This window comes from Cololabis saira, chromosome 12, assembly GCF_033807715.1.
Source record: "Cololabis saira isolate AMF1-May2022 chromosome 12, fColSai1.1, whole genome shotgun sequence".
In the NCBI taxonomy this organism is placed as follows: domain Eukaryota; kingdom Metazoa; phylum Chordata; class Actinopteri; order Beloniformes; family Belonidae; genus Cololabis; species Cololabis saira.
In genome coordinates this window covers 13885932-13900987 of record NC_084598.1, presented here as the reverse complement: position 1 = coordinate 13900987, position 15056 = coordinate 13885932, and the positions used below count along the sequence as shown (strand labels likewise).

The following is a 15056-nucleotide window of genomic DNA, read 5'->3' as shown; positions in this document are numbered from 1 at the left end:
CCCTGTTCTACACCATGGGAGCCTTTTGCTCATCAGCACCACGCCTGTGGAACAGTCTCCCCGCCCAGTTGAGGGCTCCACAGAACTTGGACAATTTCAAAACAGGCCTGAAAACCTTCCTATTCAGGAAAGCATTTAACTGTTAAGGAGATTAGAGAGGAGAGGATGCTGGCTTGTTTGTTCGCCGCTTCTCCATCTCTGAGTTTTCAAATTATTGTTGATACTGACCTTTTCTTGTACTTGTTTTAACTCATTTTAATCTTGTAAGCACTCTCAGATTCCTTGAATGAAGAGTGCTCTATAAATAAAATCTATTTATTATTATTAGGGCCCAAGCACTGAAGGTGCGAATGCCCTATTTTATCTGTAGCAATTTATGCCATTCCTTCGGCAGTTAATACGGCCCGAACCGTAACGTGCACCCAGGTGTGTTATAGGGCTGGGCGATTATACGATCTCGATTTGTGATCGCGATCAAATTAAGTTCGATCACGGTGATCAGCTGTGGGTCTACTTTCTCGATCACGTGCAAAACATGCTGCAGCAAAGTGCACGACAACCAATCACAACCCGCTTTCCTGGCACCGCGCTGTCTGCATTAATTGATCATGCATGACATGCCGAGGCAAGTTGCATGACCATAGGCAGTAAAGTAGTCACATCTGCCTCCCCTGCACTGGTGGGAGCAAGCGTGACCAGAGAGAATAAAACTACAAGACAACAACCGCAGGCTAGCGTTAGCTTAGCTTCGAGCCGACCGGGACTCACGGTTAGCGATTATTTATTTATTTATTTCGCCGGACAACTTCTTCTGAGCGTACAGGAGGAAGGTGTGATGGATTCACAAAATGCCCTTCGTGATGGATGTATTGTGTATTCGAACCGCACTCATTAAAGTTGTGATTCGCTCTGCTTGTACCACAAATTACTGATCACCGCCGACTTCAGAAACTCCGCGGCCCCGACATGGGTGTGTGTATGTGTGTGTGTGTGCGTGCGTGCGTGCGTGCGCGCACTCAGCGGAGTGAATGTGTCGGAACGCGGAGGCAACAAGCAGAGCTCAGCATGATGACGCCGTAGGCTCTGCGTTGGTGTAACGCGGGACCATAAATCAGCCTTAAGTTCCTTTAGGTTAATACTGTGAGAAATAACCTCTCATAATAGCGGTACTACAGTTAATAAATGTAATAAAACTGCCGTTTCTGCTGGCTACTGAGTCCTGTAAGTAGCGAGTGAGTTTTAACTCCTTAATTACCAACCAGCGTCAGAGTCACGCACAGTAAACAATCTGTGATGTTAGAGAGCCACCTTTTGGTCAATTTAAGCAACAGCATCGCCAGCTGCTTGACAGTGGCTCAACTCATATTAGTTTACTGTTTTTGTTTTTAATAATGTCATTGCAATTTTATCTATGCAATTGTGAAAAAAATGGCAAAATAAATGAAAAACTGTGAACAACCGCATTCCGTAGGCTATTCAGTACTCAGTATTCAGCCAAGTCTTTAAATTTTATTCCGCTTCAGTTTCGGCCTCAAATTTTCATTTTGGTGCATCCCTAGTTTTTTCGGTGGGTACCACTGGTAGCATTCTGGATTCTTGTTAAAACATGCTATTTGCTTTATTTGTTAATAAAAAAAAAAACTAATCTCTGGTTTCTTTCTATTTTATTCCAGAAGGGAAAATCTTCTGATTTAAAAAAATCGTGATTAAAAATCGAGATCATTCAATATGGGAAAAAAAATCGTGATCACTTTTTTTGCCATATCGCCCAGCCCTAGTGTGTTATACATCAAAATGTGCGTCTCCATCCTGCGACGACGCGCATTACTTTTCTCATTCAAAAGCGTTGCCATGGCGACGCTAGACACCAAAAAGCGTGCCCCCACTTCATCTGATTGGTCCATATTTGGTGGTTCTCCAAAAGTCACCAAATTTTGCACGCAAGCCAGGCCTGGTGAGAAATTTGTTATTTCATGGTTTGCATTAATGGGCGTGGCCTAATGGCTCAACAGCGCCCCCTAGAAAACTTTGTGGCTCAAGCCCCACAATACGGTCTGACGTACATGCACGAAAATCGGTACACACCTGTATCATGTCGCAACTTAAAGAAAAGTCTCTTGGCGCCATGGCCGAAACCGAACAGGAAGTCGGCCATTTTGAATTAATCGTGTAATTTTGCCGCAATTTATGCCATGTCTTCGGCCGTTAATATGGTGCGAACCGTAACGTGCACCCAGGTGTGTTATACATCAAAATGTGCGTCTCAATCCTGCAGCGACGCACATTACTTTTCTCAGTCAAAAGCGTTACCGTGGCGACGATTGGCTCGACGATTGAAGCCAATCCTGGTCCAAAATTCAATATTCACAATGGTGATGTGTAAAAATAAAAATGTCCAATGGACTATATCATGAAGTACATTAGTATAGTAATGATTTGTTCAGACAATAACATTGATGAAGTAGATTCCATATAAATTATACTGTTTACCAACTTTGCAGCCAATCATACTTTTCAGAGCCTGTACTTTCTTACTTGATTTGGATCAGCACTTTTTCCTTTTACATTTTTTAAGTATTTTTTTACATAGGTATCTTACTTCTACTCAAGTTCCCTTGAGTTCCCTTTCGTATTTCACCTGTAAAAACGTTGGTGGTGCATGCGTAGAAGCCCCTTTCAGTCAAATTGCTTATTTGTTTTATTGGATGTAAATAAACTGGTTTGAATAGTTTTGACTTCAGTTCAAATATCAATACCTTAAAATGCAAAACATTTGCATGTTTGCATGCGTTCTGCATGTATATGACCTCGAACAGATGAGTGAAGCCAGCAGCTGCGTGTGTTTAGTCGGACATGAAGTGCCAAACGTAGAGGATGGACAAGGTTCTTCTGTGCATCATCACTGCCTCAGGTGACAGGTTCATATTCTGTCTTGCGTGTAAAGATTCAATCGTTTCAGTGATTTATCTATGAAAGAGTTAAATATATGTGATGAATGGGTTTCAAAAGTTACAGTGAAGGAATTTTTAGATGAAATTACATCCAATTTGACATAAAGTATCTACTGTACAAGAGTTTATCTTTGCACTTTTGAGATGAGATGTATTCTGCGCGTACAAACATCAGCTTTTTAAAAACGGGCGTTAAAATAAGAGAATAAGAAATCTTTTTTTCAGTGGTCTGTCAAGGTTTACAAATGAAATAATCAGCAAATATTTGTTTTCTAAGTTTAACAGATGTTTGTGGAGCATCAAAAACAGTTTAATCAGCTTGTAAACAGTCACAAGTTAAGCTTTACATTTAAGAAAAAGCAGGATGAATACAAAAGGAAATCAAACCAAATGTATGTAAATGTGTCTTCTTTTCATGTAAAGCGAGTTTAATGATTTAAAGGTGTAAAAACGAGCAGTAAGCTGGATTTGCTTCTGGTTGCTGCATGTTTGTGGGAGGTTTTGTGTGTTTTCATGGAAATTAAAACTCAAATACAGCTGCTATGACCCTTAGCTGTGTTAAAAACCCAAATATCCATCTATCTTCCACAGCAGCTTAATCCTCCGCGGGGACCTAAATTATAAAATAAAAGTGTTGAGAGAAAAGAAGTCCTGCAGAAAGAGCATCAGTCAGATCAGAGGTGTCTGAGCAAGATCTGAATTTGAGTTGCCGAAAAGTCTTAACCGTTTGAAGTAAAAACAGAAACTCCTTTGACCTTCTTGAAAGTGAAATATTGACGCCGCAACCCGCCTAGAAGTAGCCGGATTAGTTGCAGTCGATTTTCTGACATTCAAAATGTTAGTAAAGTTTTGTTGTTTGATTTTCTTTTTTGTGTTTGTTTTAAATCAGTTTAAGGTGATAAAGGAACTGTCTTGGAGGAACTTCTCTTTAATAAACCACAGTTCGTTTTAATGATTTATCTGATAAACTTCTAAATCAATAGCTCAAATTTCATTTTAAATACATTAGACTGTGATCTTATTCTTAACTGGTGTAAACATTTTGGCTGTGTCTTTTTTTTTCATTATTTTTTAAATGAAATGTTTTCTACGATCATCTAAACAGACCGGAACTGAACAGATATTCATTTATTTTTTTATAATAAACTTTATTTATCAAAATGGGTACAAACAAGTGTGACAATTCGCAATGGTTCAAATCTATAGAGGGCATAATAGAAGCATACCTAGATGGAAATATCAAAGGCAACATTGATTTAAATAAAATAAGGTGAAAACACAAAAAAACAAAAAACAAACCCTACAACAAGAGGGTATATATTTTAGGATTAACATGTATTCGTGGGTAATTCCGTTATCATTTCATACAGGTCTTCATATTTTTATTTTTATATATTTCAGAGATTTCAAATATAACTGGAATTCAGATAAAGACATTGTCAAATTGGGGATGATCTTAGTACTCTGTTTATGATAGAACCTTTTTCGTAGGCAAATAGTCAGATTACAAGTTCAGTGTTGTTGTTTTTCAATAATACTCCAAATGTTATATCTCTACAAATGGATTCAGGAAGTGTAAATGTCGTTTTGATCCATCTTTGTCGATTACTCCAAAATATTTTGCTTTTGTTGCATTCATAGAAGATATGGTCTAATGTTTCCTTTTCACAAAATATGCAATTATTGTCATCAATATTAAAACAAGATTTTTAGTAGCTCTTTGGAGGGGTAAATTATATTTAAAATGTTAAAGTTTCTTTAGCTTTTGGTTGTATGGGGAGTTTTAAATATAAAGTTCTTAACCTTCAATTGATTTTTTTTTCACATTTACAAATGATGTTATTTTTATTACATTCGCAGGGAATAATGTTTGGTTTAGACAACTTCTAATTGTGTAGTTATTGAATGTTTTGTCAGTAAATGATATTGCATTATAGATAAGAGAGGAACCGCACAGATCTTTACTAACCACGTGGTTCCTGGCGTGTTGTTTGTTGTGATGGCGACCGTCCCTGCAGGTCTGTCCTCTGTCTGCTCACAACCTTCCTACCAGTTCCACTTCATCCACGAGGTGAAGAACTGGACAGAAGCCCGGCGGTTCTGCAGAGACAGGTTCACGGACCTGGCTGGAGTCCGCGCCATGGACGACGTCAACGTCCTGTACGCGCAGTCGCTGGCAGACCCGCGCTCCACGGCCGTCCATGTGAGCTGCTTTCTCTCCTCGCTCCGCTCATCAGGAGCACTTTTCAATTGTTCGGTTTAAGATGGTATACTTTAAGGTACTTGAAGTGTAATAGTGGCATTATAAAGCATTGTTCGTTAAACATTAAGCTGTTTAACAAGTTTTAGTATTCATGTGAAATGAAACAGTTCAGTAATGATGATGATAATAATAATAATATTAATAATAATAAGAATGTTGTTAATAATAATAATATATTGAATAAATAATAATAATAATAATTATTATTATAATAATAATGATAATGTTAGGATTTAAAAGCTGAAAGCATTTTCCAACACTGGTGGGCTTTCTCTTTATATTCAAAGTAACTTTGTATGCAGTAAGACACGGAGCCACCCCCTGGTGTTACGGGTAGACTGGAAGTTAAATACAATATACATACCATTGTTGAGAGGAGACATTGGGGGGGAAATAGGTGGTTTAGCATTCGGGGTCTTATCTGCATCCTGGGGTGGCACCCCAGGTGAGAGAAATAACAAAGGAGATAGAAGTGACACCTTTTGGGGTTTTTTTTCCCGTAGCTGACTCCCTCCACCAATGAAATTCACTTGCAAAGAACATCCTCCTTTTCAGTATAAATTCAACTGGACTCATGAAAACGTGGTGCATTTCTCTCCGACTCACGCGGTCTGACAGAGGTGTACCCCGGCCGGAGACAAGTCTCCTCCGGCCGGAAAAACCTTGTGCTTGACATGATTAAAAGTTGTTAACCTGTAATTCTTTCCACTAGTCTTTCTTGATTCACCAGACAAAAGAACACATATCTTTCAATAATAATAATAAAAGCTGCAAGCAGCGATGAACGGGCTCTCGTGGGTGCAATTTTCACCAATAAAGGTCAAGGACTCAAAACTAAGTCAGATGACACCACCGCAGAAAGTAGGAACTATCAAATGTCAACCAATCAGAAGAAGGAGCAGGGCTAATTCATGCCAATAAAGGTCAGGGACTCAAAACCGAGTCAGATTTCACCACCCACGACTCTATGTCAAACCAGGTTTTTTGGCTAGTTTTGGGTTCCTGTTAAAAGACGAGAAGCCGCATTTTGGACTAACTGTAAGCGTGCAAGGGAGGTCTGGTTGACGCCAGTATAGAGGGTATTACAGTACCATGAGACTTTTCTTTAAGTTGCAACATGATACAGGTGTGTACCGATTTTCGTGCATGTACGTCGTATTGTGGGGCTTGAGGCACAAAGTTTTCTAGGGGGCGCTGTTGAGCCATTAGGCCACGCCCATTAATGCAAACCATGAAATATCAAATTTATCGCCAGGCCTGGCTTGCGTGCAAAATTTGGGGACTATTGGGGAACTATCAAATATGGACCAATCAGATTAAGTGGGGGCGCGCTTTTTGGCGTCTAGCGTCGCCACGGTAACACTTTTGAAAGAGAAAAGTAATCGAGCATCGACGCAGGATGGAGAGGCACATTTTGATGTATAACACACCTGGGTGCACGTTACGGTTTGGGCCGTATTAACTGCCGAAGGAATGGCATAAATTGCGCCAAAATTACACCATAAATTCAAAATGTTCAAAATGGCCGACTTCCTGTTTGGTTTCGGCCATGGCGCCAAGAGACTTTTCTTTAAGTTGCGACATGATACAGGTGTGTACCGATTTATGTGCATGTACGTCAAACCGTATTGTGGGGCTTGAGGAACAAAGTTTTCTAGGGGACGCTGTTGAGCCATTAGGCCACGCCCATTAATGCAAACCATTAAATATCACATTTTTCGCCAGGCCTGGCTTGGTGCAAAATTTGGTGACTTTTGGGGCACGTTTAGGGGGGCAAAAAGGCCCTCCTTTCGTCAGAAGAAAAACGAGGAAAATAAAAACATTTCCTACAGATACAATAGGGCCTTCGCACTGTAAGTGCTCAGGCCCTAATAATAATATTAATAATATTACATTAGTGGTATATAATGATAATAATTGATTTCACTTCTGGGATTAATGAAGCAATTTTTAATTTGAATTTGAAATTAACAAGTTTCATACAATAATATAGTTTGATACAATGAAATTGTATTTTGATTATCTTCCTGTTAAATACAGTTTATGATAGATTTATACACTAGTTGGCTGTAAATATGTTCGTGAGGTCATCTCCTCATTTAGTCATTTATGTGTGCATGTGAAAAAACATGCATTGCAGCTATATTTAACAAAAATTAAGAGAAAAAGGGAAAACAAAATCTCATGGGTAATACTTAGTACCCCCTTATTATGAACCTAGGATTTAAGGTGGTAAGCTGCAGTCAGGTAATGCTCATCATCAGCCCTTGGTGAACTGATCATCAGCAGTGGGAAGACATCTATGAACTTCCTTTCAGTCGACGATATAATAAATATAAATCGACAGTGAAAGAATAAAATCTCTACATTTCAGAAAAGATCACATGGTTAATTTTCTCATATGTCATATGAACGATGCAAACTCACTTGCTTCCCTCAGGGTCTATGGATTGGACTGTACAGGGACACGAATGGCTGGATGTGGGTGGATGGAAGTCCGAGCTCATTCATGTACTGGGACGTGGAGGAACCGGGCTCAACCGAGGCCTGCGTGGTGGCAAACTTACAGCAAGCTGGAAGATGGCAGGACTGGCTATGTGACAGGAAGACCTCATTTATTTGCCAAAATGGTGAGCCATGATTCATTTAGCTTTTCAGTTTGGTTTTAGATTGTTGGAACGTTTTCACCCGTCTTTCATGGGGGGATGTTGGGTCGGTGGGTGGAACAGGCTGTCCATCAACCGGCGGCCCAGCCACATGTGGAAGCATCACTGCGTAGAGCAATGAAAACCACCGATTTGCTCTTCGGGGTATGACTTTAAAGCCCAGTCATGTTTCTGAAAGGTTCCCATTCAACCCAAGTGAAGGAAGTGAAGAAAATGGAGAGAGTGGTGAAAGTGAAGCTGGGGGGAACCTCTTCTGTGGATCTGAACTACGCTGTTACCCTGGAGGAACTGCTGAAGCAGGTAAATCCTGCTCGTTCTGACCATTTCACATGAAAAGACACAACATGAGCTCATGTCAGGGGCGACACAAACATGTGTGCATCACATGTCGGTCAAATGAACCTCGTTTATTAGGGCCCGAGCACTTACAGTGCGAAGGCCCTATTATATCTGTAGGAATTTTTCTTGTTTTTTTGTTTGTTTTTCTTTCTTTCTTCCGACAAAATGAGGGCCTTTTTGCCCCCCTAAACGTGCCCCAAAAGTCACCAAATTTTGCACGAGAGCCAGGCCTGGTGATAAATTTGATATTTCACGGTTTGCCTTAATGGGCGTGGCCTAATGGCTCAACAGCGCCCCCGAGAAAACTTTGTGCCTCAAGCCACACAATACGGTCTGACGTACATGCACGAAAATCGGTACACACCTGTATCATGTCGCAACTTAAAGAAAAGTCTCTTGGCGCCATGGCTGAAACCAAACAGGAAGTCGGCCATTTTAAATTAATCGTGTAATTTTGGCAAAATTTATGCCATTCCTTCAGCAGTTAATGCGGCCCGAACCGTAACGTGCACCCAGGTGTGTTATACATCAAAATGTGCCTCTCCATCCTGCGACGATGGGCATTACTTTTCTCAGTCAAAAGCGTTACCGTGGCGACGATAGACGCCAAAAAGCGCACCCCCCCTTCATCTGATTGGTCCATATTTGATAGTTCCTACTTTCTGCCATAACTTTTGAATGGTTTGACATAAAGACTCGTGGGTGGCCTGAAGACATCTACATGCAAGTCATACAAGCGCTTCCACTGCAGCACGCCTGAACGTGCACAAGGGTGCGAGGGTCCGCTCATTGCTGCTTGCAGCTTTAATTTTCTATTTTTATTCTCTCATTCTGTCTTGATTAAAAAAAGAAAAACGCTGATCAAACGTCTGTCCGTCTATCAGCCTGAGGAGGAGATGAGACAAGTTTTTTTGAGTATTTTCAAGGGCCCAAATGGTACTTAACTATATATAAAAAAATGCCCAAAGTAAATAGCGTCACAAAGGAGAGCGCTCCTGTGTGCGAGACTGACCAACAATAGAAAGATGTGCGTGCTGGATGGAGAGTAGCAGAGAGGAGGTGGTGCTGTCCTGCAGCATAGCAGTGCATCTGAAGTCTCTCTCTCACGGGCCAGCTGGGGAGGTGCTCCTCTGCCTCGTGGAGGAGTGCAGAGGGGGGGGTTTCTACCCACTCCAGAAGCAGGCTTCTTCTGCAGACTGGCAGAACGCCTAAAGCAGGGGTGCTCAATACGTCGATCGCGATCTACCAGTCGATCGCAAAGGTATTATTGGTAGATCGCGTGACATTAAAAAAATTGACGTCAACCTATCATCCATCCCGTTTTCTGATTGATATACAGGGCAGCCAATCAGATGACATCTGAATTTTGTCTGAGGTCATAGGTCGCTGCGCATGAGCAAACAACATTAGGTGCTACGTGCTAACTAACAAGCTTGTCAGCGAGTTACGGCCAGTTTTCAGCCTTTGGTTTTTTCTAGGGCTGAAACGATTCCTCGAATAATTCGAGTAATTCGATTACAAAAAATGATAGAGGAATTTTCTGTGCCTCGAGGAATCGTTTAATTTCTTTTTTTTTTCGTTTAATTTCACCAGCTCAAATCCTCGTATTACGCCCGGACCACATTTAATGCGACACAACGCGCTGACGCTGCGCCATACATCCATGCGCTGCGCACGTTAAAGGGGGAAGAAAGAGGCGGCGGATATGTTTGTTTTGTAACATGCCGTGCTCAGGCAGTCTGCAATGGCCCAGACGGGAGACAGATGTAGTTCAGTGCTTAACTTTTATTTTTAATCCACGCTATATTCTTCTGGTCCGTTCTCCTATGTTCCCCCTCTAAAGCCAAAATTATTGTTCCGCGTTAAATCGACGCAGAGTCTACGCCGCTCTCCGGCGAGGGCGGAGAGCGCCGGTCCGGCTGGCGGAGCTGCGCTGCTGTGCAGGCTCTCCACGGCTGTGCCGTAGCCTACGGCGTAGGGTACGCAGCTACGCGCACCATTCTGCATTGTTGTAACGCGGAACCATAAATCAGCCTTTACCCGGTACATAAACCTCTGTTCCGAACTTCCCGCTACAGTTTTAACTAAAAGAAAAGGCAGAAAATGTCAGAAAAATAAAAACGTAATAAAGCTAACTGGGTAGTTTTCAATTTTAGGTCCGTAGTCATTCATGGATAAAACAAGCAGCACTGGTGTCTAATGTGCTCCAATACAGCAGGGCTCATCATTTTATTTTGAACACTGCCAAAACTCTAACTTAAAACTTAACTAGAACTTCAAATTTGCTTGACACAAATGAAAGTTCAATTGAAACACGTGGGAAAAACACCTAACCTTTTAAGTTATGTGTGTTATCAGGTGTAATGGCATTTTTAGGTTAGAAATAAGAACATTTCTTGGTAAGATCCTTAGTTTTTTGAGTGAACATAGTTAATTGTGTTGTGTTGTGCAATATTGGCTCATGCGATATAAAGAATCCTAAATATATTTATAAAGTAGTTCTAAGTAGCTCTCATGCTGAAAAAGTGTGAGCACCCCTGGCCTAAAGCCTCTTCTGGCGGATGCTACAGCCCCTCAGCCTCTTCAGGAAATAGGTGCTGCAGCCCCTTCCAGTGAAGGGTGTCACCGTTCATGTCATTCAACAGCTGTCTAATATCCTGACGGTGGAGCACTAGATCATTGTTTTATATGTTTTTGTGCAGAACAAAAAGAAAAGGCAGAAATGGGAGTGTCAGAGGCAGATGAGAGGAGCTCAGAGAAAGTTAACTGAAACATAAAAGGAGGACTTTTCAAGCTATTCAACAGTCAATGAATTGTAGTCTGTAGCATATAAATGTGTAGCAGAGTCTGCTGGAAACAGCTGTCCGTCGACGCCAGGAGGGTTGAGGGACGCGGTTGACCAAGTCTGTTTTCTCCCTCTCTTTGTTTCCAGCTCAAACAGCAGCTGAAGGACCAGGGGGTGAACCCAGACGTCAAACTGAGCTGGAGGACGCTGTCCGATGGAAAGATCTTCCACAAGGACGTGGAGCAAAAAGACAAGCTGTAAAAAGCAAAGAATGTACTCCTTATTTCAAAAACCTTGTTATCATTTGTGTGACTGCCTTAAGCTAAGTTGCGATAGGACGAACTGGACAAACCCGTTGCCATGTCATCGTTGAGTGTTCTGAAGAGTGATTCTGAAGCCTGGCTGGAACCGACTCTGTTAAACAGTCGATGCATTCTGGTACATTTTTAAATATTCCTACGAAATACCCCAAACCGTAGCTTGGCACTGCATGCATTTGGAATTGTGGAGGGCACTGTGAGCTTTGCAGACTCTCAATCTTTTTTAGCAAATTTTTCTTTCACTGTATGGAAATGAAATTGGTTTGAATTCCTGGCATGCATCAGTCTGCATATCCATAGCCTCCAATGCAAATAGTTTCCATTTTAAGTTTGCATGTGCGTGACCATATGAAGGAGCGAGAAAAGGTCATACAAAGTTGAAAGAAGTTCTCTTGTAGATCCTGGCTGCTTCAGCTAACTCAACAACTTACCCGTTTGTTCCTCGTCAGGCTGATCGGGCACTTTACAGTTCATTTGGTTTTCTTATTTACATAATTTGTTTTCTAGTTGAAAATCCCCGAATCACAGCCTGTGGGAAGGTTTAGACTAAATTGCAGCCACTGTTGCAGAAAGCAGCTGATGAAGCACGACAAGGAGTTTTGTAAATAAAGTTTTATCTTCATCTTCTTTGCGTTGTGTTCTTTGTTTGCAGTCTTGTGACAAATTTAACAGAATTTTAGGAAACATGTTTAAAAAGAGTAAAAAATGTAGTTCAGCAAAGAGCAAACTAGAATAAAATGTTGGACTTCTTTCAAACACCACGTGGACCAAAATAGTTTTACACCTGATTATTACACCAGCAGATAAATTAATGGCATTTTATTCACATGTACACGTTACATAGCAGCTTTCACTATTCTTGGACATGAATGTCAGGATATATTTAACTCCTCGCCACAGAAGGCAACATTTCTCATATTTTAGACTTGTCTAATTGGATTTCTAATTACATGCTTGTGGTCCTGGAAGATAAACTCTAAAGTTGTCATTCATTGACTCATTATTGGCTTTTCCTTTTTGCACAAAAGCACAATTTCTAGCACACTGGCCGACAAGTAAAGACTGATTTCGGATAGATTTTTGAAGATGTTTAAATATATATATATATATTGTGGCGGACACAATTATGGACCTCGCACCCATCAGGACTGCAGGGAAGGGGGCGTGGTCACAAGTGTTTATTGGTTACTTAGCAATTCGTGTTTGTTTGCAGTTAGTTGTCAACTGTCAGTTGAGTTGTCAGTTGGATTCCGCTTTCTTGGAATAAAGTCCTGTTTTATCAACCTCTGGAGTTGAGCCTCTTCCTGCCACAATATAAGATAAGATAAGATAAGATAAGATAAGATAAGATAAACCTTTAATAGTCCCACAGAGGGGAAATTTGCAGTTTACAGCAGCAAAGGGGATAGTGCAAAAACAAGAGGCAACAATAGAAAAAGTAGTAACACAGTAATAATAATAACACACTATAAACACTATAAACAGTAAACTGGTATACAATAATAATAATAAGAAGAAGAATAAAGATAAATAATAAGATATTAGTATATGAAAAAGATAACAGACGGATATTTACAGATGGATATATATACATAATTGCACGTTGCAGTGAGTGAAAGATATTGCACATTATTTCCCTTATGTACATTTATTGTCAGGTTTGTATGTGGTCTACTGTGAGCAGTGCTGGTTGTGTAGTCTCACAGCTGCAGGGAGGAAGGACCTTCTGTAACGCTCCTTCAGACACCTAGGGTGAAGGAGCCTGTCGCTGAAGGAGCTCTCCAGTGCTCTGATGGTGTCCTTCATGGGGTGGGAGTCCTTCTCCATCATGGATGACAGCTTAGCCATCATCCTCCTCTCTCCCACCACCTGCACTGTGTCCAGAGAGCAGCCCACGACAGAGCCGGCCCTTTTGATGTTTTTGTCCAGCCTCCTTCTGTCTGCAGCTGTGATGTTGCTGCCCCAGCAGACCACTCCGTAAAAAATGGCTGATGCCACCACAGTGTTATAAAAAGTTTTCAGGAGTTTCTCCTGCACACCAAAGGCCCTCAGTCTCCTGAGCAGATAGAGTCTGCTCTGGCCTTTTTTGTGGAGTGCAGAGGAATTAGTAGTCCAGTCCAGTTTATTGTTGAGGTGAACACCCAGGTACTTATAAGATGTCACCATCTCAATGTCCTTTCCCTGGATGTTCACCGGTGTCGAGGGGGATTTATTACACCTGCGGAAATCCACCACCAGTTCTTTGGTTTTCCCTGCGTTGATCTGGAGGTGGTTCTGCAGGCACCAGTCCACAAAGTCCTGGGACAGTTCTCTGTACTCGCTATCGTCTTCATCAGTGATGAGGCCGACGATAGCAGAGTCGTCAGAGAACTTTTGAAGGTGACAGGTTGGGGAGTTGTAGGAGAAGTCAGCAGTGTAGAGAGTGAAGAGGAACGGCGCCAGGACCGTTCCCTGCGGGGCCCCCACACTGCAGACGACCATGTCCGATGTGTGGTCCCGTGTCCTCACATACTGTGGGCGGTTGGTGAGGTAGTCCAGAATCCAGGCTGTGAGGTGACTGTCAACCCCTGCATTCTCCAGCTTGTCTCCCAGAAGTGCCGGCTGGATGGTGTTGAACGCACTGGAGAAATCAAAGAACATGATCCTCACAGTGCTCCCAGGTTTCTCCAGGTGAGACAGGGCACGATGTAGCATGAGGATGACGGCATCATCCACCCCAATGCCAGGTTGATATGCGAACTGTAGTGGGTCCATCGCTGGGCTCACCATGGGGCGGAGATGTCGGAGGAGCAGCCGCTCCAGGGCCTTCATCAGGTGGGATGTCAGAGCCACCGGCCTGAAGCTGCTGAGGTCCTTGGGGTGCGGGTTCTTGGGAACAGGTACCACGCAGGATGTCTTCCATAGTGGTGGTACCCTCCCCAGCCTCAGGCTCAGGTTGAACATATGTCCAACAATCCCGCACAGCTGGTCTGCACAGGACTTCAGGAGCCTGGAGCAGATGCGATCCGGACCTGCCGCCTTCCTCGCGTTCATCTTCCTAAGCTGATTTCTCACCTGGAGGGACAAGCTGGAGCAGGGGGGAGGTGTATCAGAGGTAGTGGAGGGGGGTGGGGGGGTAGAGCAGAGGGCAGGAACAGTGGAGGGGGGTGGGGGGGTAGAGCAGAGAGCAGGAACAGCGGGGGGTCGGTTGTGGGATGAGCTTTGTTGTTTTGGGAGTGGAGGTGGGGGTGGGGGGGGAGCTGGAGGTGAAGGTGAAGGTGTCGATGACAGTGGGGGGGCTGTTGTTGAGCTGAAGGAGGAGGAGGAGGGGCAGGGGGGGTGTCCTGTGGTGGCAGATGAAAGGGGTTGCAGCAGTGTGAGCTGGGTTGGGGGAGGGGGAGAAGACTGATCAAATCTATTGAAAAACAAATTTAGATCGTTCACCCACTGTTGATCCCCCACAGCCTGGGAGTCTGGTTTCTTTTGGCCCGAGATGGTTTTTAGGCCTTTCCAGACTCCTCTGATGTTGTTCTGCTGCAGTTGTTCCTCCATCTTTCTTCTGTAGCAGTTCTTCCCCTCCCTGATCCTCCTTCTTAGTTCCTTCTGAGCAGTCTTCAGCTCCTCTTTATTTCCTGATCTAAAGGCCATCTTCTTCTCCTTCAGGAGAGCCTTTATGCCAGGATTAATCCAGGGTTTGTTGTTGGAAAAACACCTTACCGTCCTGGTGGGTACGGTGTTTTCCACACAGAAGTT

At 42.6% G+C, this 15056-nt stretch overlaps 1 protein-coding gene across 1 annotated transcript; it reads left to right on the top strand.

The window, feature by feature from the left end:
- The first annotated feature begins 2840 nt into the window (after positions 1-2840).
- On the top strand, positions 2841-11915 carry LOC133456314 (snaclec agkisacutacin subunit A-like). Its single transcript, XM_061734787.1, has 5 exons — positions 2841-2911; positions 4970-5154; positions 7655-7844; positions 8059-8180; positions 11152-11915. The coding sequence occupies exons 1-5, from the start codon at positions 2875-2877 to the stop codon at positions 11263-11265; spliced, it is 648 nt and encodes a 215-aa protein (XP_061590771.1). The 5' UTR covers positions 2841-2874; the 3' UTR covers positions 11266-11915.
- Positions 11916-15056: the final 3141 nt, after the last annotated feature.

What these genes read in the sequence shown, in the direction of transcription:
- LOC133456314 (XM_061734787.1), top strand. Translation starts at nt 2,875, where the DNA reads ATGGACAAGGTTCTTCTGTGCATCATCACTGCCTCAG. An exon ending in CTCATTTATTTGCCAAAATG is followed by an intron (nt 7,845 to 8,058) that starts GTGAGCCATGAT and finishes TGTTTCTGAAAG; the next exon opens with GTTCCCATTCAACCCAAGTG. An exon ending in TGGAGGAACTGCTGAAGCAG is followed by an intron (nt 8,181 to 11,151) that starts GTAAATCCTGCT and finishes CTTTGTTTCCAG; the next exon opens with CTCAAACAGCAGCTGAAGGA.